This window comes from Saccopteryx leptura, chromosome 8, assembly GCF_036850995.1.
Source record: "Saccopteryx leptura isolate mSacLep1 chromosome 8, mSacLep1_pri_phased_curated, whole genome shotgun sequence".
Taxonomy (NCBI): Eukaryota; Metazoa; Chordata; class Mammalia; order Chiroptera; family Emballonuridae; genus Saccopteryx; species Saccopteryx leptura.
Genome location: NC_089510.1, coordinates 36,936,641 through 36,962,545, shown reverse-complemented (window position 1 = coordinate 36,962,545; position 25,905 = coordinate 36,936,641). Strand labels below are relative to the sequence as shown.

Sequence of the window (25,905 nt, the reverse complement as noted above, 5' to 3'; positions counted from 1 at the left end):
TCCACTGACATCATTTTTGTTTGTTTATTTGTTTGTTTGTTTGTTTTGTGACACAGAAAGAGAGAGAGAGATAAGGACAGATAGAAAGGGAGAGAGATGAGAAGCATCAATTCTTTGTTGAGGCTCCTTAGTCTCCTTAGTTGCTCATTGATTGCTTTCTCATATGTGCCTTGACCGGGAGGCTACAGCAGAGCCAGTGACCCCTTGCTCAAGCCAGCGACCTTGGGCTCATGTTTATGATCCCACGCTCAAGCCAGAAACCCCATGCTCAAACTGGTGAGCCTCTGCTCAAGCCAGATGAGCCCACACTCAAGCCGGCAACCTTGGGGCTCCGAACTTAGGTCCTCTGCGTCCCAGTCTAATGTTAGAATCTATCCACTGCGCCACCACGTGGTCAGGCATTCTGCTGACATCTTCATTTCAGAGGTCTAGCCTCCAGAACTATGAGAAAATAAATCTCTCTTATTTTAAGCCCCTTCTTCCTGGTAATTTCTTAGGGCAGCCCTAGGAAAGTAATATACTGGGTTGTGCAAGTGACATTATCATACCCGATTTCAAGGGGGTCGGGAGGGACAGTCCCGCTGTAACTGAATAGTCTCCCTCAGTTTCACTCCCTACTTCCCTATTCTGAGTCTGGAAAGCCAAACTTCAAGAACTGCATAAACAGACTCCTTCCCATCTAGCTTCTGGTCGAGATTTGCCCCAAGTAGGGTTCAGAAGGTGGGAGGAGTTTGAAGTCAGAGTATTTACTTGGCCGCCTTCCTTTCCGCCAGGCCGGCAGTGGCTGTTTCTCTTGCAAAGGACACAGCCCCTGCCAGGCTGCCCTCGTTCAGTTTCTCCTTTCTCTCAGGGTCCTTGTAACCATTCTTCTCCTTGCCCCCCCCCCCAGAACTAGAGACCAGGGATGACAGGTGTTTGGAAGCTAATGCACTTCTCCGTTCCTTGTCATTCTCCCCTTGCCCTGCCCACACCCTTGTGAACGGTTCCTTTATTAATCTCCTCTCAGTATCTTCATTTGAGCATACCATCTGTCTGCTGCTGAGACCCAGTGGATGCACATATCACGTAATCAGGAGGGGAGCTGGAAGTTCGGTGGACATGACGGGGACGCCCTCACTGAGTTGAGAAGCCGTACTAACGAAGCAAAAGTGGGACCTGCCGAGAGAGTGACAGATCACACAACTGCTTCCACCGTCCCTTCCTTCTAGCAGAGGATGGAGCCTGAGCTCAGAAACAAGACAAACCCCACCATTTATTACCTGTGACTGGAACCTCTCTGGGCCTGAGATTTTTCAAAATGCACAGTGAATATAACAAGGCTTCCCTCATTGGGCTGTTTAAGGATCATCCAGGGAGATAAATAACTGTGGTAGGTAGAATACTGCCTATCAAAGACTTCCAAGCCCTCATCCCTGGGAATTTTTACTTTACATGGCAGAGGAGAATTGTGGATGTGATTAAGGTTACAGACTTTAAAATGAGGAGATTACCCTGCATTCCCTGAGAGACCCAATCTAATCACTTGAGTACTTAAAAGTAGAAGGGGAGGCAGAAAGGGAGGCAGAAGAGGAGACAGCTCTGACGTATTATTGCAACTGCTGTGCTTACAGTTACCCAAAGCAAGCCTGTAGATGCTAATCCCCCCCAAGATGGCAACCAGAAAGGAAATGGGGACCTCAGTCCCACAGACTCTGAATTCTGCCAACCGCCTGAATGAACCTGACAATGGATTCTCCCCTAGAGCCTTCAGAAGGGACAGGAGCCCTGCCAACGCCTTGATTTCGGTTGGCCTAAGAGACCAGAAGCAGAAAAACCACCGGACTTCTGACCCACAGAACTGTCAGATAATAATTGGATATTGCTTTAAGCCCCTCAACTTGTGGTAATTTGTTCTGGCAGCAAAAGACAATAAATACACTAGCATGGTAAGGTCTTGGTGGATAGTATGCACCTACTACATGTATGTTATCTTGTCCTCAAAGAGGAGAGTTAGGCAAGGTACAAAGATGCATTCCCAGGACCCCAAACAAATATGCCGGCTGCAATCTTACAACTAACCTGGAAGCTGGCCTTCTCTAGTGCACTCCGGCTGTCACGAGTATGAGCCCCTCCCTAAGTAGCCTCCAGCAACAGCGGCAGGAGGAGGGGAAGGAAATGCTGTGCTTCTCCCTGACTCAGGCGAAACAAGCCTGGCATAATGACATCTGGATGGAAATTCATGCCAGATCAGACTGTCATCTCTCTGGTAGGATATCCCCTACTTGAAACCCTCAGTCTTACCATCCTCCTACTTAAAGTCAGTTTCTGTTTCCAGTATTTTCCCCGAAATTAAAGCACAGTCTAGGAAGAAGAACATTTCCTGTTGCTGGAGCCTTCCTTCTGTTTCCCTAAGCCAAATTCAGCTCTATAGGCACTGGTCAATATCTTCCAGCTGCGTAACCACCTAAAACCAGCCCTTGCCTACTGAACACAGATACTCATTGGTATACTGCTTCGTTTGATGATTGGGGCAACTATGCTTTAATAAGTAGGTCAAGTTGAAATAACACCCTAGGACACTGGGCCCTGAGCCAGTTATCAGAGACGTGGGCCCCTCAGCATTCAATCACCAACAAAGTGTAGAAGAACATGTGGATTAAGGGCTGCTCACTGGGCTCAGACTTATGCCTCTAGCTTGAATCAAAGTTGTAGACACTGCCAACTCACAGCGCCTCTTTATGGTTTCAGACCAGCAACTGGGGACCCTTTAGATCAGTGGTCCCCAAACTCTGGGCCACGGACCAGTACCGGTTCATGGGCCATTTGGTACCGGTCCACAGAGAAAGAATAAATAATTTACATTATTTCCATTTTATTTATATTTAAGTCTGAACAATGTTTTATTTTTTAAAAATGACCAGATTCCCTCTGTTACATCCGTCTAAGACTCACTCTTGACACTTGTCTCGGTCACGTGATACATTTATCCGTCCCACCCTAAAGGCCGGTCTGTGAAAATATTTTCTGACATTAAACTGGTCCGTGGCCCAAAAAAGGTTGGGGACCACTACTTTAGATAATATTCTCTGTTCTAGGAGACTCACTGTACAGAAGACTGTGATAATAGGAGTTAATATTGATGATGAGCTTACTGTGCACCAAGCACTCCTCTGTGTAGCTGTAAGCGTGTTAATGTTAAATTCTCAAGGCAATTTAAAGAGTTAATTTCTATTATTTTTATAATATAGCTTTATAAATAAGAAAACCAGGGCTCCAAAGGGTCAAGTAACTTGTCCAAGGTTAACCATAGTACGTGGCTTTAAGCTGGAACTCAAACCTGGGCTGAAGTGTTTCTGCACACTACATGTCACAGTGGTTTTTCAACCTTTCTACACCTGGGGACCAGGGAAGATAGGAGAATTATTTGGGGAACTGCTAAGGCAGAAATCACCCTGAGCATAAGCGAATTTGACTAAGATCACTGGGTCTGTAATCTTCATACAGCATCACGGTGGTTAACTCCTTCACAGACAGGCGTGAAATTTCTGGCAGGCTGGCTCTGGTCCAGACTGGTGGTTGAAAAACACTGTCATATATCACACAGATGTTCTTAGTTGATTCAACCCACACAGAGCCTTTAGGTCTCAACCACTTTGACAGAGACTCTGGAAATACATATATATATATCCAGAAAATTTTCACTTTCTCCTAGCTAACATGACATAAGACAGATGTGCAAAGAAGTATACAGTATAGACACATTTTATTAGCAGCATAAACAAAATACAATGGAAGAGGTAATTAGATGTTCCAGGGTGAAAAGAGAAAAGTAAGAAAAAGAGAACAGGAAGATAGACACACAGAGAGACACACAGAGAGATGCATCACATATAATCACAGGCAAAGTGCTCATTATCCCTCTTTCTCTTTGTTTCTCATCACTAAAATGGAGATCATAATACCCGTTCCAAGGCTGTTATGAAGATTAATTTCAGTAATAAATCGAATGTGTATTCTCTCTGTTCAAACCATTCTAATACGAATTACTCTTACACCTTCTACCCAAGAAACCCCTTAGTAAAGATAAGATGGGCTCAAAATCCAAATAAAAATGCTTATAAATGTTAAAAGGGAAACAGACATGAAAGTAGTAAGTGAAAGAAGGAGCACGAGGTTACCTCAGCGAGGGAACCATCAAATCATCAAATCTAGGCAGCTTGCTTTGGATTCTGTCTCCTAGAATAAGCTTCCTTTTGCCCACTGACAGCCCCACCATCAAAACACATCCCCGCTAGATTCCCGAGAGCAGAGGTGGTCAACCGCATAGCCTCATTCTCCTGACTTAGGACTACCTTTTCTGCACAGAGTTACAGTAAGTAGATAGCATCAGCAGCTCCCAGTATAAACAGCTTTATTCCAACTCTACTTTTCAAAGTTGGTTGGTCTCAGGGACAGATGACAGCCTTAATTGGCCAACCAGCTGCTCTGTGATACACAATATCCCGGATGCTCCGAGTCTGGTGGATGATTCTTTTGTATCCATATAAGCAGCAGTTTGAAGAGAATCTATCTGTCCTCTTGGTAGACTCAGGGTGTTAAAACTGCATTCAAATCATGACCACCATAATTATTAACCGTTGTTTTAGTGAGATATGTTTTCCTTTCTTTTTTTTTTAATCATTAAAAAACAATCAAATTTCACTGGAGCTACATCAACGCATTTATTTAACCCTTCTGTTTGCCCCTGTGAATGGGAGCGCTTAGAGGAGGAAATATTCAAATACCCTCTCTAATTTTAAAGAATTGATAATGCTGAGAGAGAGAGGTTTATACAAGAAAACCGTTATGCAAGAAAACCATTAAAAGTTATATAATGTATATAATGCACTGCTACAAAATGTCAGAGGGTGGAAATGTTATTTCCTGGGTTTTATTACTATGGGGATGGGGTGCCATAGACATGCCAACGGTAGAAGATTTGAAGTGGGATGTTGTGGGAAACTGCTTTCTTTTCCAGCAGGTAAGAGAAAAACAACTAAAGGAGCGGACAGGACGTGCAGCCCATTAGAGTAGCCACCGAGCCCGACTTCGTGATGAGAGAGTTCATCATTTAGAATAAATGTCACAGGTAGTTTTAAAAGGGCTTTTGCTTCCGTTTGAATGATGTGGTTTATGCAATTCCGTGAGACATCCACAGGCCTTGTTCATGCTGTGGCTTGGGGCCACATTTTGAATCCATTTTTCAAGCTGAAGAGGACAGCGGAGGGAGGAGAGCAGTGGGGCCCAGGGCGGTGCGGGAAGCAGGAAAGGCGCCGCGGAGAGGAGCGGGGGCAGTGAAGTCCCCAGGGAGCGTGGGAACACTTGCCCAGGCTCCTGTGGCGGGCAGGGACACGGACCAGGGAGTGGCGGAGGGCGCGGCGTGGCGTGTCCCGGAAAGCCCGGCCTTCGCCACCTACAGGGAGCCGGCTCTGGGTCTCAGCGGAGTCGGCGGGAGCTCGGGCAGGAGTCCACGAATGGGGAGGATCCGCGTCAGCAGCCACCGCGGCGGCGGGGCGGGGGCGGGGGCGAGTGCGCGTGCGCGTGCGCGGCTCTCGCGGGCCGGGGAGCGGGCGCGCAGCGGCGGGAGCTCGCGTGCGCGCGGCCGAGCTGTCTGGGCGGTGGGTCCTGCTTGTGACGGGCGGCGGCGCCGGGTCCCGACTGTGACGGCGGTGGCTGCTCCCAGACCCGGGCGGCGGCGGCCCCGCAGCGGGCGCCGAGATGTGGCCCCTGGTGGTGCTGCTGTTGCTGAGCTCGGCGCGCTGCGGTGAGTGGCCCCTCGGTCCCGGTTCTGCAGCTCGCGTCTCTCCGCCTCCGCGGCGCCCCCGCGGGCGAGAGCGCTGTGCCCGGCCGGCCCCGCGGCGCCCGGGGAGGGTGGCCGGGGTGCGGGGCGCTCTGCACGCTCCGGTGCGGACGGGGGAGGGCCCCGCGGGTAATCGGGCGCCCCCTTCCTCCCCTCCCCTCCTCTCCATCTTCCCCGGGTGACAGCGGGGCTCATCTTCCCCCGTTCTCCGCCCCCAGAAGCACACCCGGACGGAGGCTGCAAACCGTGCGCCTCGCGCGGAAATTGATTATCGAGAGAAAGGGCGCGATCGGACGCGAAGGGGTGGCCGTTGTGAGGGTCGCCCCCGCCCTCGCACCCCTTTTCCCCTTCAGTGCTTAGAGGCGTCGGGATGAAGGAGGGAGAGGGGGCGAGTCCGGGCCTCCTGCGATGGAAGTGCGCATTTTGCCGAAGTCTGCAAGACAGGTTTTTTTGTTTTTGTTTTGTTTTGGGTTTTTTTTGCCTTGTTTGCCCTCCTACATGAGCATAGGTGTTAGGGGGACAAAACGAATACAATAACTTTTATTTTCAACCCACCGTTTAATCAGAAGACTCTTCTGGCCGCTTTTTTTTTGAAATTTATTAAACCCTAGAAATAAGCTTCCTGAAAACTCTCGCTACCCCCACGCCCCACTCTCCACTTGAATACAGTCCATATTTTACATTCAAGTTTCCCCACTTTATTTGGGGAGCCCTTTGACAGGAATACAGATTTCGCTAGAAATATGAACACTATAAGCCCCCAAGCCTTTTGGAACCTTTTTTTTTTTTTTTTTAAACGTGTTTGTAGTAGAAACTGAGTAAGGAATAGGATTTTTTGTGGCTCTGTAAGCAATGCCTGGCACACTTCACATCTACCGAGCCTTTTGTGAGCTTTTTGTACGATGAAATGTGAGTTTGAGTAACAGCAATAAGCAATTGTTATATTTAATCCTAAGAATGCTAGATTACTTTTAAAACATTATTAGCGTCACTGTGCCGTTCACAAAGGCTCGTGACCAGCTATTTTCAAGATGCTCTTTTAAGATCCTGCTTACTTACCGCTTTCCCCATTCTCCACGTCCTGGGATGTTGGAGCTGTTAATAATCACTGTATCTACTATATAAAGAGTTGATATTAGATAAAGTAGCGTTTCCTGTCATTATCTTTAATGGCTTGTTGTGATTGCTATCATAATAGCTAAAATAATACTGCTTTCAGAAACCTGTTTTCTGATCAGAAGGCATGTTGAACCGATTATAAATTTGTGATACTATATCCCTAATTCAGACTGCAAGTATCAAAAGCTAGTCTGAAGAGTAAAAGCTATAAGTCATGTACTGTTTTTAAAACAGAGGTCCTGATTTCAAGGAGATTAGAAAGAACTGCTAGAATGATATTTTGGGAGACAGGAATTCTGTTAGGCCTCCTTTAGTAATAGTTAAGCTCATGTATAATTAGCACTCATTTACATATAATATTAATGTTCTCAAGTCTCTATCAAGTCATAGGATCCAGAATTTATGGTATTTTATTGTACTTAGTTAATAACCTGGAAAAAATACCAGAATAGAGACATTATGCATTTGAGTCAGTTAAGTGTTGAATATAAAGAGAAAGTGATAGTATTTGTCATAAAATACGATGGATTTTTGTGTGTGTGTTTAATATTTAGTTTTAATAGGACATGTGTGAAGAGATGTTGACAGTCTCACAAAATAATTAGTTATAAACTAAGGTATTTGAGAGACTGAATTTAGAATCTAGAATGAGAAGAAAGCCCATGGATTTGTATGTTCCTTTGTACTTGAACTTCGATTTTGCTATCAGTTTCACTTATAAATGACTGGTAATCAAAGGCCATTTCCTTGTAGCCACTACAGTTTCAGTTGACCTTTGTAATAAAATAAGTTATCTAAAATGCCCATTCTATCTCATTACAAGCAAACTGTAACTCCCTGGGTTGGTTTACAAGATGCAGAATGAATTATTATGTTCCTTTTTCTTCCCCTGCCCCAATATGTCCAATTATACTTTGTTTAAAAGCATGTCAACATTTTCAGTGGTATTCACAAACTGGTAAATAAAACCTTACCCAGATAGTGACAGTATTTGAACTGTCAGTAGTTAAATGATTTTTCAAAATGGATTTTTAAAATCAAGGGAACACATGATTAAAAAAACCATGTTTATTGTCTAAGTCTAGTACTAATTTGGCTTGCTTAAGAAAATGTTTTTTTTTTTCTTTCTTCCTAACAAACATATTACTTTTAAACACAAGTTGCCATTTTAAGGAACTAAATGCCTATTTAAAAGTACTTATTTATGGGGCCGCCCCAGCAGTCTAGAGGGAGTGTGTTCAAGCATTACACTAAATGCCTGCCATTAGGACATTTGCTCATGCTGTCATCTGTATTTTGGCAGATGTTTTATCTTTGCCACTGAGTTGTTAATGGAGATTTGAAAGGCCAGGTTCTAAAGATGAAAAATAGATGTTTTTTTTATGAAATGGATAAAGAATCTAATTCCAAAATTATCACATTTATTAAAGCTAAGTTTGTATTTCTTAACGTCAATTCAACTATTGTTATTACAGGCATTGTTTGTAATATATTAATGTTATTTTTGTGACAATTTTCATAAAGCCATGTATCCATCTTTTAGGTTTTTGTTGTCATAGCCTGTTATACAAGATAAACAATTCTATATTTTTATATTTTGTGTCTTCTGCCTAATATAATGCACTCCTGGGTTGTCCTGAAGCTACTTTTACTTGTACTAGTGCAGATATTTATTTTCTATGATAAAAGAACAAGAGTAATGTAGAATCAATTTTACTGAACTCATTGTAATACTAAAGTAAAAAAAATAGAGAGCACCCAGGAAATTGGATTCTGACAGACCCAGACTAAAACAATGGAGCCTGGATTTCTTCTCTCCCTGGAATGTGGAGGTGAAACAGGCATTAGAAGCTACACCCTCCATCGCATTCTACATCCATACCGCAGTTGTGGATGACTCAGAATCTCATCCACCCCAGGGTTGGAGAATATTTGTACACATTTAAATACATGTCACACTTCTAGGTTAAAAGACAAAGCAGGGAATTTGACAAGTGCAGGGTCTTTTCTATTCAAGCCAAGTATGAGCCCTTGCTATGCTCCAAGCACCTTGCAAGGTGCTTTTTGGACACACGGACAAATTTCAGTCTCTGCCTCTTAATGTAAAAATGTAGTTTGTGGATAGTAGGGATTTTTTGTTTTTTATCCCTCAGTGATACTTAATATTTATTTTTAGTGCTTGATAAAGCCTTAATTCTGAATGTTGCTGACTTCAAACTGCCCTTCCTCTATAATTCTAGGTCAACCGCTTCAGTTCTTACAAGGCCACGTTAGAATTTAGTGGGGAGTTCGGGTACTTTGAGTCAGAACTAAACGCTTTGTGGACACCCCCACTTTACCACAGACCTTATTTAATTTCTATTGAGGAAAGATCTGACTAAATCTCTGTTTTGTCCCTAATTCTAACCCAATTCAGTTTGTGGCTCCAGTTTTTCATAGCAGGTTCAAAGTCTGATGGCAAAAAGCATTCATTTCTAGCAGGTATCTTTACTTATGAGCTTCGCCTCATTTACCTTAGTGACTTCAGGGGCCTATTACCCCATTCCTGAATAACCATTCCAAGCAGATAATTAACTTCCTATTCTGCTGGAAAAAAAAAATAGCGATGTGTGGCGTAGACTCGCTCAACTTCCCTCCTGCCATTTCTAAAGCTCTCTTAGGCAATCGTCTCTTTCTCCTTTCTCATCCAGTTTCGCAAGCATACCTATTCACCTTTTTAAGGAAAAGATCACTTGTCTACACTCTTTCACTTCCACCATCTTGGAGACCTACCTTCTGGGTTTAAGTCTTTCGTCTTGTATCTTAGAGCTTTCCTTCTCCATTGGTTCTTTTGCCTTTGTTCGCAGACATGCTCAAGTTTCACGCCATATTAAAAGCAAACAGGTAGTAAGTAAATAAAAACAAACAAACAAGAAGAACCGAAAGCTCTTGCCTTTGTTCCTGTCTCCACACTCTTCCATTATCACCACCTTTATCTGCGCTTAGACTGCCAACTGTGTTGAAAGAGTAACTGCCTCTACTTTCTCTCCTCACGTCTACTTCCCAAATGCAGACAGCTCTTGAGTCCACAAGTCTGTTGACATTGCTGCAGATAAAGAAGCTGAGGATGTAATTTTTACTCTAGAAACTATTTGTACTGACCCACGTCACATCTGTTTTGTCCTTATCAAGGCCCTGTTTTGGTGTCTGCAGTGGAGTTCTTTGCTGCCTCACCTACTTCTCCCACTACTCAGTTCCTTAGTTTTTTCCTTTTTAACTCTGCTCCATAAACATTGGTATTCCCCAACATTTAATTCTCTGGTACCTGTTCTGTTGTTTGTCAAGGACTCTGGGCGGTCTTGTTTATGTTCACAATTTGAATTATCAGCTATACTCTTGGTGATTCCTAAGTCTTTGCTGCTTCAACCTTTCTTCTTAAATCTATCTCCTATATCCTGGGATCTACTGGACAGCTCCATTTCATTGTACCCCAAGTACTTTAATACTCAGCCTATTAAATAGTAAAATAATGTTTTCCCCTAAATCTCCTACATCTCTGTTTTCTGTAGTTAATCCACAATAGAACTGGTTACACATACTGTTTAGGTTACTTTAATTCTTTCCTCTTCTTTCCCCTCGCCACATTTGACTTAACGTCGATTTTACTTTTTTGTTTGTCACTGTAATTTTTGGCTCACTCTCCTGTTGTCATTTATGTGGGCTGTCACAGTGATCTCTTAACGGGCCTTCTGTTCTTATCTTCCTTCCTGCCCTTAATTCACCCTTCATATACTAGATCTTTATTATTATTATTATTATTATTATTATTATTTTGTATTTTTCTGAAGTTGGAAACAGGGAGGCAGTCAGACAGACTCCCGCATGCGCCCGACTGGGATCCACCTGGCATGCCCACCAGGGGGCGATGCTCTGCCCATCTGGGGTGTTGCTCTGTTGGAACCAGAGCCATTCTGGCGCCTGAGGCAGAGGCCAAGGAGCCATCCTCACCACCCGGGCCAACTTTGCTCCAATGGAGCCTTGGCTGCAGGAGGGGAAGAGAGAGACAGAGAGGAAGGAGAGGGAGAGGGGTGGAGAAGCAGATGGGCACTTCTCCTGTGTGCCCTGGCCGGGAATCGAACCCGGGACTCCTGCACACCAGGCCGACGCTCTACCACTGAGCCAACCAGCCAGGGCCTTTATTATTATTTTTTAAGTGCAAAGCTTATTTTTTCAAGTCCAAACTTGTCATAGTTATATCCAAGGAAGCCTTTCAGTGTTTCTTAACCATCTTTTCCAGCCCCCTTTTTCTAGAGCGCACCTCAATGGTCTGCTTCCAGTTACTCATTTTCTTCACTCCTCTGTATATGTTGCTACTCTGCCTAGAAAGCCCTTCCTTTTCAATAACATTCCCACTCGTCCTTCAAGACCCACTTAAACATCGCCCTCTAGGAAGATCATTCCGAGGTACATTCAAGTAATTGAGATTCTCCATTGAAATGTATAGCTTCACGATTCCATAATCAGGTCTCTAGAAGTGAGAAAAAGCAGAGGATTCTCTTGAAAAATAGAAGAAAAGTGAATCCTCTCTGTTATGATTTTTGGATTTTCCTTTCTTGGGATTCGTACTTTAAATGTTTTACATTCTTAAGGAATGTATCGAGTCCTACTTGAAGGACCCTGGGTTAAATCCATAGGGAATAAATTGATAGTGTCCAGACTTCTTTACCTTTGAACCTTACGGGCAGATCAGTTCAGTCAAGCGTTAATTACAAGTTACAGTGATAAGGGGAGTGACAGCACTTGAGTAGGGGATGGTGAGAGCAATAAGGAGAGGATGAACACAGTTGAGTAGTGGTAGGGAGGGAAAACAGGATTAAACATCTCGACTGTGCTCTAGCAGGAAGAGCAAGGTTTGCAACTCTAGCTGCTGTTTATTGAGCATTTGCTATGTATGTGAAAGACAACGCAATAAGAACTTATCAAATCTTAACAAAATCTCTATGAGGTATATACTGTCATTATTTGCATTGTATACATGAGGAAACCAAGGTGCAGAGGTAAGCTGATTTGCCCAAGGTTATATCTCAAGCAAGGACTAAGCCCTGAGCCAAGGTCTGACTCCCAAGTGTGTGCTCTTATGTGTACCCCCAGTGAAGGGTATGCGCCCCTTCAGGTTGGGGGAACGTGTGCAGCACAGGGACAGGAGAGTGTGTATGCATATTCATAGCATTTCAAGAGGCCGTTATGATTGGACCTTAGTTTGGAAACGGGGAAGGACAGAAGGTGAGGCTGGACAGGACCCTGAAGGCCTAGGTTTGTATTCCATGCTAATACACTGAGAATTTGGCCTGAAAGAAGGAAGGGTGTTGTTAAAGTGTATTAAGGAAAATAATTCACATTTGCATCTGAAACACTTATTTCGGGAACTATGAGAAATGTATTGGGTCTGGGATGGGGAAATACTGAGGCTAGGATCAAGGAGCTACTTAAAAGGCAGTAATTCAAAGGAGAAATAATGAATTTCCAATTCATTCATACAACAGACATTGGTTTTAGGAACTGTTAAATAAACTGAGTCTACCAAAAATTCTCCATGGCTAGAAAGAGAGAAGAATCCAGCGTGATTCTTAGGCCCTGGTCTGGTTGATTGGTAGATAATAGAAAATACTAAAGGGGAGGTGAGGATTTGGAAGAAGAGTAGAGAGAGGGTAAAGTGATTTTTAGATTTGTTGACTTTGAAGTAACAATAGTCCAAGTGGAAATGCACAGCAGATGGTTGGCTTTCCCAAGTTTTAAGGACGCTGGGATGAGTGAACAAAGCAGTAGAAGAAATTCCGAGTCCAGAGGGATCATAGAGGTCAAGAGACAAGCCCACTGGCTAAAGAACCGTAGAGAAGTTAAGATAGGAAGTGAACCATGCATATATAACTTTGCACAAGAGATTATTGGTGACACTGACAAGAGAGATGGCAGCCAGGTGGCAGACATTTAAGAAATGAAATGGAGGCCCTGGCCGGTTGGCTCAGTGGTAGAGCGTCGGCCTGGCGTGCAGAAGTCCAGGGTTCGATTCCCAGCCAGGGCACACAGGAGAAGCACCCATCTGCTTCTCCACCCCTCCCTCTCTCCTTCCTCTCTGTCTCTCTCTTCCCCTCCGGCAGCCGAGGCTCCATTGGAGCAAAGATGGCCCGGGCGCTAGGGATGGCTCCTTGGCCTCTGCCCCAGGTGCTAGAGTGGCTCTGGTCGTGACAGAGCGACGCCCCGGAGAAGCAGAGCATCGCCCCCTGGTGGGCAGAGCGTCGCCCCTAGTGAGCGTGCCGGGTGGATCCCGGTCGGGTGCATGCGGAGTCTGTCTGACTGTCTCTTCCCGTCTCCAGCTTCAGAAAAATACAAAAAAAAAAAAAAAAAAAAAATGAAATGGAAGTGAAGAAATGCGTTTAGATTATTATTTCAGGATGTTATGAAAGAGAGACATAAATATGAGAGATTTCTTAAAGTTGGTGAACAGTCAAATATTTTTTTCAATGTTAGAAAACAAAAACCTATGTAAATGGAACAGGGGGATGTGGAAGGCCAATAATCATACTGGGAAAGGTCCTTGAGGAGACTGATGGGTGTGGAGGCAGAAATAGAAACTAGATCTCACTTGAAGTGATACATTTCTGAAGAGAAGTGAAGGTAGAGAGGTGTGGATTGTTGGGGTTGTAGGTAAATTTATAGGTGGGTCCTATTTGAAGCTTCCGGCTTCTCATCTGAAGGTATAGAATTAAGAAATAAGAGAGGGCCCTGGCTGGTTGGTTCAGTGGATAGAGTATCTGCCCAGCATGTGGACATCCCAGGTTTCATTCCCAGTCAGGGCACCCAAGAGAAGTGACCCTCTGCTTCTTTTCCCCTCCCTCTCCCCCTTTTCTCCCTCTTCCCGCCTGCAGACAGTGGCTCGATTGGTTTGAGCATTGCCCGGGACCCTGAGGATAGCTCAATTAATTTGAACATCGGCCCCAGACAGGGGTTGCTGGGTGGATCCCAGTTGGGACGCATGTGGGAGTTTGTCTATCTCCCCTCCTCTCACTTAAAAACAAAGAAAAGAAAAGAAGTAAGAGAGGACTGCTTTGGAGAGTATAGGATAAGCTCTTGCAGAAGGAGAGTGAGTTCAGAGCTGTTACAAAGGAAAGAAAATTTACATGGAACATGTTAAAAAAGGTTGACAGCCACCCAAGTGGGTGGGGGACTATGACAATTTAGAACTCTTTAAGACTCATTACTCCGCTGCCCTTCCTTAGCACTTCGTTCATACGGGAAGGATATCACTTATATGACCTTGTGTTAAAAAGTACATTTCAGCCTGGCCTGTCCTGGGATTGAAACCCCAGTCAAGCCTCCTCAAGGCACATACATATGAGAACACTATGAGTTGGTGGTTCCCGCTCATCCCCCTTTCTCTCTCCTCTTTTTAAAATCAATAAGTAAAATCTTTAAAAACAGGGAAAAAAAGGTACATATGATTCTCCAAAGTGAGAATTAAGGTTTGAAAACAGAATTCATACATTTCTTTTCATCATTATACCTACACATTCTATCACAATGTTTCAGATCAGGTAATTCTCCATAAATGTTTGCTGCAATTTTTAAATTCTGAGCTGGACCGTGACTTCCATGTATCGAGTCTTCTCTGCAACTCCATATTGGCTATTTTCAGGATGCGGAAAGAGATGGTTTAGGTTGGTGGTCTGTAGTCACAGAGAATGTAAAATCCAGTATTTTTGGCATTCAATATAAAATAACTTTCCCATTCTTTAAAACTTACTGTTAACCCTGGCATGATTATATTTCTATTTATCTGATTTAGACTGCTTTAATAAGGGAACATCTTTATTATTCAGAATTTTCTTATTCATGTTAATTGTCTATGTTCCTTTATTTGCTCTCTCTATATTTCAAATCTTTTCTTCACTTTGTTGTTCCATCTGAATGCAGTAGGCAAAAGAAAGAAAATCCAAATCAGATAATTTTACTACTTAACACTTTTTTAAGAAGTGTTTATAGAAGATGAGGTTGTGGTTAATAGCTGGTAGAGTGACATTTTTGGACTACTCTTATTTAGTAATTATTAGTGCAAAGGTTATTCCAGTTATGGTTTATCCAGGTCAATTTTATTTTCATTTTATTGACAACGTAAATTCTACTTAAATTGCTTCAGTTATAAGATTTTTTAAATTGCCACAAATAATGTAGTGCAATCAGTACTTACTCTATTCTGTAGAAAATTCATTCTGTAAGCGTAAGTTATGAAATTGTGGAGTGTTTGCCGACCACTTTTAACTTACCTAGAGCCTTCTAAAAATGTTCCCTAGATTAACTGAGCTCTTCACTTGTATCTCTTTTATTAAAGGATAATTTTTAGAAAGTAATATTTTGACTCAAATATAAAATGAGTATGTGTCAAAGATTTTATTTCACTCATTTATAAGCAAACCACCAAGATGGTAAGACCATCTTGGTTTTTAAAGAAAATTGGAAGAACAGACGCATATATAGGCAATCAGGAATGCTGAAATGCATTTGTGAATATATGCAAATTGGTCAACATCCTTAGGGCAATAAAATGTAATTTTTAAAAATTCTCTCTTCCACCAGGCAGAAATCAATTGCAGAACAAAGTTTATTTATCTCTCTATGGGCATGAATCATTTGCATTACCATCAGTTTTCCACAAATGAACAAAATTGTAAAATAGCTCAATAAAACACAGTGAAAGGCACAGGCTCCTATAGAAGCAGATGTTCCCCAAAGATCTGTCAGACAGTACCCAGAGCCCCACTAAAAGGACACTCCATAGTTCTTTTGTTCGTTTCAAAATTGTTCACCATATTTACCGACACTTTTCTTCTTTTCCAATTTCAACATCGCAGCCCCTTTCTTCTCTCCTTCTTATACACTATAGCCTTCCCCTCAGTGCTTCTTTCTCAGGGGAAATAATTCAGAACCTCAAGGTTTTGAAAACTGCAATTGGAAGTCCAGGTTTTGCCTGGGGCTTCCTACTATTTGAATGGCCAGAAATGTAGAGAAATGGGAAGAAGTGAGCTGTGGATGCCCACAAGCTTGGTTCAGACTGCAGATTCCCAGAAATATAACAATTTGCACCTGCTAGCCAGAATGTCTAGACTATTACATTAAAAAAAAAACATTTTTGCCTACTTTTTATAGTCTTACCCTGCTTATCTACAGCACGGTATTGTTTTTAGAGGGCCCTGGCCCATATATTTTCTCCTTTGTTGCTTCCCACAATTCTGTGAAGTAGTTCGGCATTCATTTTTGATCCTCTTAATTAGAGTAAACCAAGGCATAAAAAAGTTAAGTGAATTGCTTAAGGTTACAACTGAAAAGTGGCAGATAGGATTTGTACTTAGGCTTTCTCAACATTGTCCAGTTCATACTTCACTATGCATTCTAGCATTCAGTACAGTGGGTATTTATTTATTTAGTTAGTTAGAAGTGGGGAGGCAGAGAGATAGACTCCCACATGCTGCCTGACTGGGATCCATCCAGCAAGCCCCCTAGTGTTCTGCCCATCTGGGTCCTTTGCTCCATTGCTTGGCAACCAGGCTATTTTAGCACCTAAGGCGAGGCCATGGAGCCATCCTCAGAGCCCCGGGGCCAATTTGCTCCAACAGGGCCATGGCTGCAGGAGAGGAAGAGAGAGATACAAAGAAGGGAGAGGGCGAGGAGAGAGAAGCAGAAGGTTGCTTCTCCTGTGTGCCCTGACCAGGAAATGAACCCAGGACATCTACACACTGGGCCGATGCTATACCACTGAGCCAACTTGTCAGGGTCAGTGGGCATTAAATAATATGTTCCTAGAATAATACTATTCTACTTTATTTTTATTCCAAATTTATATAGAAGAAAGAAATTGTAAGAATGAACTATTAAATTTGATATTTTATTTATATTTGTTAGTGCTTTGATTTTTCAGGTAAAAGCCAAACACTTAGACAAAATTTGATAAAAAGCTGAAAAACATGGAAGACAGCTACAGTTTCTCCACTCTTCCATATTTTAGAAGATGAGTGATTATATTTACCTTCACAATCTCTATTTCATAAGACAACTGGTAGTTTATTCTGTTGAGAAGAATTTGATAGAATACACTCTACTCATAAGCAGTATCTGTCTTGTTTTCAACCTGTTAGTTAGCTTTATTTTGAATGATTTATGGTTTAAGAGGAAGGAATACCTGTAATATACATTTGGAAATTGTTGTTCTGTAGTTTCATTGAAAGGTGGGGGGTTAGAAAATGCCTTTCAGTTGTATATAATCCTCTATAATACTTGCATACAAAATGTCTATTACTGTCTGTATTTTGCAATGGGAAAATAGCCACAGAGAATATTTTTTCTCCTTAGCGTTCTAAGACTTCCCATCTTAGTAGAAAGATGTGAGGTGATTCGTATGATTTACTTTTTATATTAAAGTACAGTATAGCTCACGACGTTTCTTGGAAATGCAACAGAAGATGGAGATAAAAACTTCATATCATATTGGTTTAGGAACTTCTATTTGGAGGAAATATATAAAAGTTGAGGCTGAATATGATATTTGGTTTGATTTTCTGTTCAAATATTTTCCCATGGTAAGGACAATATTTTTCTACATACATCAGTAAACAATAGTGGTTACTTCAAAGCTTCCAAAGCCAGATACTGTACCCTGTATGCCTGTATGTTCCAACCTAGATGGCTGAGTTCTTTCCAAGACACCTAGTAATGGGGTAAAGCATATTTTGTATTACTGAGAATGAATGAGGAAAAGGTGGTGGTGTCTACCAGCTATGCATGTAAATATTAAAATTATTTGTTTCTCTTTTTCACCTTGCCTGTCTTCTCTCGGTAGCTGCGCTGCTTATTTAAAGCGAACAATTGAAGCATGGCTCTTTTATCTTAAAGAATTGTAACATACCTAAGATCTTTTTTTTTTTAATTTATTTATTAATTTTTAGAGAGGAGAGAGAGTAAGAGAGAGAGAGAGAAGGGGGGAGGAGCAGGAAGCATCAACTCCCATATGTGCCTTGACCAGGCAAGCCCAGGGTTTTGAACCGGTGACCTCAGCGTTCCAGGTCAATGCTTTACCCACTGCGCCACCACAGGTCAGGCCATACCTAAGATCTTATAGTATAGAATTCTATAATGAAATTAAACTATTTTTTTTTCTTTTCTAGGTTCGGCTCAGATAACATTTAATTTGACCAAGTCTGCAGAATACACCGCTTGCAATAAAACTGTTGTCATCCCCTGCTTTGCTAATAATGTGGAGGCAACTACCCTTTCAGACATGTATTTAAAGTGGAAATTTCGAGGAAAAGAAATCGTCAACTACGATGGAGATAAGAAGGCATTCAGTGCCAGCGATAACTTCCAGAGTGCAAAAATCGAACCGGAGGCATTACTAAGGGGCATTGCCTCTCTGCAGCTGGATAAGAAGGATGCCATTCCCGGAAACTACACTTGTGAAGTCACAGAACTAAGCAGAGAGGGTGAAATCATCGTAGAACTAAAATACCGTACTGGTAAGAATTCTCTAAAAGTTTTTGTATTTGTCCTGCAGTAACCAGATCCTTTAAAGCAGGGGTCTCAAACTCGCAGCCCACGGGCTGCATGCGGCCTGCACAAAATTGGTGGGCGGGCCGCATGCAGCCCGCAGGCCGCAAGTTTGAGACCCCTGCTTTAAATGGAGCAAAATAGGGCCTGGAAACTCCTTTGAACCCCAAACTGGGCTCTTAGTAATAAATATTTGTGTAATGTTGAGCAGCTGTAAGATCGTGAGTTTTATTTGATCTTCTACTGTTCACAGCACAACTCCTTTGCTGTTTGTTATTTGTGTATTGGTTGGTTCTCAGACTTTTGGTCTGGGAGCTGTTCTGTTGGCCGGAGTCACCCTGGGGCCATCCACTCTGCGTTTCTGTTTGCTGCTATCAGAAGTACTCTCCTTTCTGTGATTAATTTTCCATGCTCTTTCCAGTTATTTAGCTGTTTTGTTTTTGTTGTTGTTTTTTTTGTTTTTTATTACCTACATTTTGGTGAAGGGTTGACAAGTCCCAGCCATGCTCCAGCTGGAAAGAACAGACTAGAAGGAGAATCAAGAGATTAAACGTCAGATTATAATGAGGTTTCCTTGAGGTTTCCCGTGCTTCGCCATGTTGTGATGTTCCTTTTCTCGGCTAAGATGTGGTGGCAGAGCTAGGGATCCAGTTTAACTTAATTTGAATTCAGCCTTAGTTGTAGCACCATGTTTCTGCCCTTTCTTCACAAACTTCGGTTGGTGAGGTACATAGAGCAGTAAAGTTAGCTGAAGTAAACAATCTGCTTTCTTTTCTGTTCCTTGCTACAGCAGCTGATTACTGTTGTACCACATACAAGTGTGTGCTGACTTTCTATTTTGAAAGCTCTTTTTAGAACCACTAGACATGTTACTGATCTCAGGATTAGACAGTCCTTAAGAACCACTGCTTTACTGTCTGTCCGTCCCTGTCTCTCTCTCTTGCTAAAAAACAAGAACTGTTGCTTTAGATGGGACTGGACAGTTCAGTTGGATCAACTGTTTGCCTTCTGTTCTTCTGCAGCCTAACCCTTTGCCTGTATTGAACTTGAAAAGTTCAATTGGCTGCGTCCAAGTTGTCTCATCTCTAAAATGGGGATGAAAATAGATTCTTGCTTTTATGTATTCTATAGTCTAAGGGGCATCAAATGATATCCCTCATGTACAAGTCCTTTGCAAATCAAAGTACTTTACAAATGTTCGTTGTGTTCCTCAGATGTTTATTTTACACAGTAAGGTATGGAGTTGTTGAAGCTAGGTGTTACGAGAGGCATGTCTGTGGAGTTAATGCAGGGGATGGCTTAGAGCAGTCTAGCAGAACTTGGAAGGCTTTAATGCTCAAAAGTCTCTCTTACATTGTAAAATTCATTAATTTGATATTGGGCTCAGGAACTTTTTTTTAAGTGTACTTTTCTTTTTTTTCTATTTTTTTTTTTTTTTTGTATTTTCCCAAAGCCAGAAACAGGGAAGCAGTCAGACAGACTCCCACATGTGCCTGACCAGGATCCACCCGGCACGCCCACCAGGGGCGTTGCTCTGCCCATCCGGGCGTCGCTCTGTTGCGACCAGAGCCACTCTAGCGCCTGGGGCAGAGGCCACAGAGCCACCCTCAGCGCCCGGGCCGACTTTGCTCCAATGGAGCCTTGACCGTGGGAGGGGAAGAGAGAGACAGAGAGGAAGGAGAGGGGGAGGGGTGGAGAAGCAGATGGGCGCTTCTCCTGTGTGCCCTGGCCGGGAATAGAACCCGGGACTCCGGCACGCCAGGTCGACGCTCTACCACTGAGCCAACCAGCCAGGGTTTAAGTGTACTTTTTAGCAGTGGTCTAATTGTTCAGTCGTATTCCCTTTGAATGACTAGAATTAGATAACTTAATATCTAGTTGAAATTTTCCTGAGGGGATGTAAAGTTTCATGGGAATAAAAAGGAATAAAAAAAGACCTGGGGGAGGAGTAATTCTGGGGTCTAGTGTAGGTCCCTGACAGGAACATTGTAGACTTCAGCGACTTAAAAAGCAGAAGATGGAATGAAGATGGATGGGAAAGGAATACCCAAATCTGAGATACAGACGTTTATAATTTTTATATGTGATTGCTTTATCCTTATTTTCAATGTACTATTTAAAAATATGAGCCATGCTTACTTTTGGGGCCATTCAAAGGAGAAGGCGTTGTTTTGTGGTTGAGAATGTAGAAAATTCTACCAGAGGTCTCAGACATTCAGCTTTGTTTTCTGAAATAATTATAGAGTCACAGGAAGTTTCAAAGATAGAACTGAGAGGTGCTGTGTACTCTTCATTGGGCTTCCCCCAGTGACCACAGTTTATGTGACAGTAGGTAAATGTCAAACCCAGCAAGTTCACGGTGGCACAGTGTGTATATATTTCTTTGTCGTTTTATCACATGTGTATGTTGATGTAATTACCTCTGCAATCAGGATGTAGAACTATTTCATTAACACAAATATTTCTTCCTGCAACCTCTTTATAGTCACCTCCCTTTCTAGCCCTAACTTGGCAAGCATAATTGTTCTCCATTTCTATGCTTCCGTCACTTCAAAAATGTTGTATAAAAGTATATAACCTTTTGAGATTTGCTTTTTTTTACACTCTACACAATGCCCTTGACATCTGTCCGTGCTGCAACATCATGGTTTATTCTCTCTCACGCTTATGCATTTCTGCTGAGCTGTATTCCGTGGTATAGATGTATCACAGCATGTGTAACCATTCACATACTACGGGGCATTTTCGTTATTTCTTGTTTTGGGCTATTACAAATGAAATTGCTATGAACAATTATGTAGAGATTTTTATGTGGACATAGGCTTCATTTCTCTAAATAAATGGGGCAGAAGTGCCATTACTAGGTTGTACATAACTATAGGTTTAGTTTTTAAAGAGACTTCCAAACTCTGTTCCAGAGTGGTGTTCCATTTTCACATCCCCGTCAGTGACCTGTGAGTGATCTAGTTCCCCCACATCCTTGCCAGCATCTGGTGGTGTCACTATTTTGTCCCAAAAAATGCCCCCAAAACAAACACTCCTCTGCACAAAAAGGTTAACTGAAGCAGGGCTCTTGCAAATTCATTTTAATAAATTTACTTACCCATCGTGTGAACATCGGAAATTTAGGCAATAGAGTCCATTTTTACTGTGTTGTGCTTTTTTTGCAAATATAGGCATAAATGAGAACTAGAAATTGCTTAATAGAGAATTATTTTTAGAATGTGGATTATTGGTAGCCATTTTTATTCCCTTTTGGGGAGCACAAGGGCTGAATATGTGAAATTATTATCAATGAGATACAGTTTTCTGTACCTCTGGTGCCTGTGTAGAGTATAGTACCATGGGAGGAGCACCGAACTTGAATATAGGAAGCTTTTTTCTGTACTTCACCACTTTCTCATTTAAGAAAACTTAGATAAAAAATTCAGCCTATCTTGCCATCAGTTTATATTTGTAAAATGGGGATACCATCCTCATCACAGGATTGTCTGAGATGTAAATATATTCATCTGTCTTACTTTAAAAAGATTTATTGAGTGCCTGCTGTGTACCAGGCATTTTGGATTTAGTGGTGACTAAAACACCATCTCTGCTTTCAGTGAGGTGATAACAGTACAAATAAAAACAGTAAAATAGCCTCACATTTATTTGAGCACATGCCAGATATTTTATGTCTATTGTGTCCTATGATCTCAGGAACTCTAGGAGATAGATATAGGTCTTACCATTTAACAGATGAGAGATTAAGGTGCTTGTTCAAAATTAGTCATAGCCAGGATTTTAGCCTAGATCTGTCTTCAAAACCCAGTATATTTTTTATCCCGACAGTATAGAATTTCTGTTACAATACCTTGTAAACGACCAAATACTAAATATAAATAATAGTTATAAAATTAGTTATTAAGGTCTATATTTATATTATTAATGATACAAAAACTTCAAAGGTTAAGATTTTACGTTTTTCCAAGTAAGTGATTAGGATTTTTTTTAAAAAAGGTCACTTCAGGTTCAGCAGTTACTACCTCTGTTATTGTCAACAGGATATGCATGATGTTGATAATGTTGACATGAACACATTGCAAGAGCTTTGTATTAGTGTTCTAGTGCTGTGTAATAACCACAACGTAGCAGCTTACACAGCACCCGTTTATTAGCTCACACATTTAGTCATGGTGTGACCAGGTTCTAAACTCCAGGCACTGGACAGGCTGTATTCTTATGTGGAGTCTGGGGTCCTGTTCCACGCTCACGTGATTGCGACAGAATTCAGTTCCTTGTGGTTGTAGTACTGAGGTCCCTGTTTCTCAGGTGGATGTCTGCTAAGGACTGGACTGTCGGGAGCCAATCAACAACTGCTGGCTGACAAGGTCACAGCAGGAGAAGACCCACAACTGCTGGCTGACAAGGTCACAGCAGGAGAAGACCCACAACTGCTGGCTGACAAGGTCACAGCAGGAGAAGACCCACAACTGGTGGCTGACAAGGTCACAGCAGGAGAAGACCCACAACTGCTGGCTGACAAGGTCACAGCAGAAGAAAATCAAAAACTGCTGATTGACAAAGTCATCGCAAAAGAAAGGCATAACAATACTTCCCCCTTTGACTTTTTGAATTAATCTGGCCTTATATCCCCCCTTTTTTGGGTGTGTGCTATTATTTATAGCACAGGGATAATAGTACCGTGCTTTCCCTGTAGATTCGTAGTAATTTCTTTGGAAATGAGACAGAGGGTGTGAGTTCCACAGAAAAGCCTGTAAGCCCCTTGAACTGGGCTCATAAACATAAGAGGCTGGCTATGATATCCCTCGTAAAGGGTTAAGTTTGTAGGAGAATTTCTTCTTACTAATCATGTTAGAAAGAATAGATTGTGACTTGTGAATGGGTAGGAGGCAGTGACTGTGCACAGAGCACCTTTCAGCCTTCACTTAATTCATCATTTTTCCTCCCTAGCCTTTTCATGTGATAGAGTAGAGAAACTTTCCTTTCTTCTGGCTTACCTGACCTGCAGATGGTGGAACACTCTGAGAAGAATATAGTTAGAACTTAACTAGTGTGTGAATATAGTAAATAAATAAAATTTGACTAGACAAAAGAATCTTAGGAAAGGAGTAATGGAATGGCCCGTTGTGTGGCCTTGGATGGGAGCGCAGTTGGCAAGAAAAGAATGTTTTGCTAAGAGACTTGTTTTATGACTGAAGGCAGTTGCTTGGGCTTTCTCAGTGAGACACTCTCATGAGGTTTGTATACTCCCCAAGATTCTTTCTTCAGATAGATAATGAGAGGAATGTGGGGACATCCATAGAAGCAATAGCAATTAATGTCTTCTGAAATTATGTTGCTACTAAGCTATCTTGCGAGTGCACTCTATATATCTTTAAGTAAAAGTTACTCTTAATGTTATGTCAATTTCTTAATGGTCAAGCCTTTTGTTATCTTGTGAGAAAAGTCAGGACACTGCATAACCTCAAGGCCATTTGCCTGAGCAAGCGGTGGTCCTTTGCTAGTCCTTAATGATTTCGTCTGCTAATCTCTCTCTGCCCCTTGACTCACAACAACAGTAAAGTTGAGTTATTAGTTAGTACTAATCCTTTAAAAGCTTTAACCAATGTTGTTATCGCTATTCAAGTTATTTTTTAATTGTACTTTGAATGATTTGCCACCTGATTTGTAGTTTATAGATATAAATTAATTATTATCTGGAAACATGTAAACCTAGTGAAACAGAAGCAATGATTAATACCATGTAATTGTAACTTGGTGTGTGTGTATAAAAAAGAAGCTATACTAGCATTTGGCAGAGATGCCTGGCAGTAAATGCTAACTAGAGAATAAAGAGAAAGAAAAGAATTCGGCTCTCTCACTCGATTTCGCCAACGCCGTCTCCTCCTGGGGGACCCCTGGATTCCCCCCAGGGCTGGACCCCGGCACTGGACTCAGGTCCTAGAGGTTGCCCCTGTTTCTCACCACGCAGCCTCTTCCATACTGAAAGCCAGCAGAGAAAAACCTTCCTCTTGTTGAACCCCTCTCACATGTGGGAACTCTATCGCCAGGAACAACACAGACCATTTTTAGGGCTCGTTGGATTGGGTTAGCCCTCTCCCAAAGGCACTCTCTTTTCTTAAAGTCAGCTGATTGAGGCTCTTAATTACACCAGCAAAGTCCCTTTGTCATATGACACAACAATCATGGGAATGAAATCCACCCTGTTCATAGCCCCACCTCTCCTCCAAGGGGAAGAAATTATAAAAGACTGATTGCAGGGGCAAAGATTTGGGGAGCCACCTTAGAACTCTAGATTTGATTTAAAAACGGGCTGTAGCCAAGTCAGTACCTCAAAAAAGCCATCACAATCCTAAAACAAAAAAATTTGGCTTGAATTTTAGTGTTGTGAGTTCTATGGTGATCTTTCTCCAGTTTCTAACAACATTAATGAAGCAAAATGAGCCAAGCACAGTAAAACAAGGTCTGCCTGTATGTATCTGAAGGACGGGCACATTCAATTGATTGGAGTCACCTCTTCGCTCTTTTGGGGTTATCCCATTTTGTACACGGTGATAAGAAAAATGAAGTACTGAGTTGTTAGGATACTTAGGCTTGGGAGCAAAATATAAACACTCATCCATATACCTGCCACACTTTCTTCATATAACTTCCTTACCTTTCCCCTAGTACGGTTTTCTTTCTGGGAGCCGCGCTGCCTGACCAGGATGGCGAGAGGGTGGCACCGCTGTCAGCGCAGCTGGAGTGCGATGAGAGCAGGGATAGATACCTCTCTGGCTTAGGTCTTTAATCCTGAGCTGGGAAAACATATGATATTGTTCTTAGTTCATGTGAAACAGTTTATTTTCTTAGTGCCATAGAAATTTAGAGCTGAAGGGAACCTTAGAGAAGTATCTTGTCTCTTCCCCTTAGGAAACAAGAGTTAAAGTCACCTGACAGTACTGCCATACCAAATCAATAGCTTAATAGGCATATAAGTGGTTTTATAGAAAACATTGGGTTTCTCCCTGTCATCTCATTTGGTTCTTGAATGTCCAATTCAATGATCCTTCAACTCTACCCCCCTTAACAAATTAGAGGGACAGTGAGAGAAGGTAACACATTCATATAAATTCCAGCAGAGGTCTGCAGCAGTGATTTTAAACTGAGAGAGTCATGGACAACAACCCCCGCCCCCCCCCCCCCCACGCACACACATATATACACTTATCGTAGGGAACATACTAAAATCTTGGGGTTGGAGCTGAGAGAGGAGAGTCTATGAAGTTGGAATAAACCCCGATGATTCTGCTAAGTTTCATTTAAGAATCACTTAGACAATAATATTTTGTGTTCTATAATCCCACCCTCTTCTGTTATTAAAACATCTCTTAAACTTATTATTTCTGCACAGA

At 42.1% G+C, this 25,905-nt stretch overlaps 1 protein-coding gene across 5 annotated transcripts in view; it reads left to right on the top strand.

Moving 5' to 3' along the window:
- Nucleotides 1-5,534: 5,534 nt before the first annotated feature.
- Nucleotides 5,535-25,905, top strand: part of CD47 (CD47 molecule) — a 56,347-nt gene continuing 35,976 nt past the window's right edge. For 3 of the 5 annotated variants that reach the window (XM_066348045.1, XM_066348044.1, XM_066348046.1), the window contains exons 1-2: nucleotides 5,537-5,782; nucleotides 18,130-18,477. In XM_066348045.1, coding sequence (XP_066204142.1) covers nucleotides 5,737-5,782; nucleotides 18,130-18,477 — 394 coding nt within the window. In that variant the 5' untranslated portion in view covers nucleotides 5,537-5,736. Of the gene's footprint in view, nucleotides 5,783-18,129; nucleotides 18,478-25,905 lie in introns of all 5 variants that reach the window. The other 2 variants (XM_066348042.1, XM_066348043.1) reach the window with 2 other exon arrangements.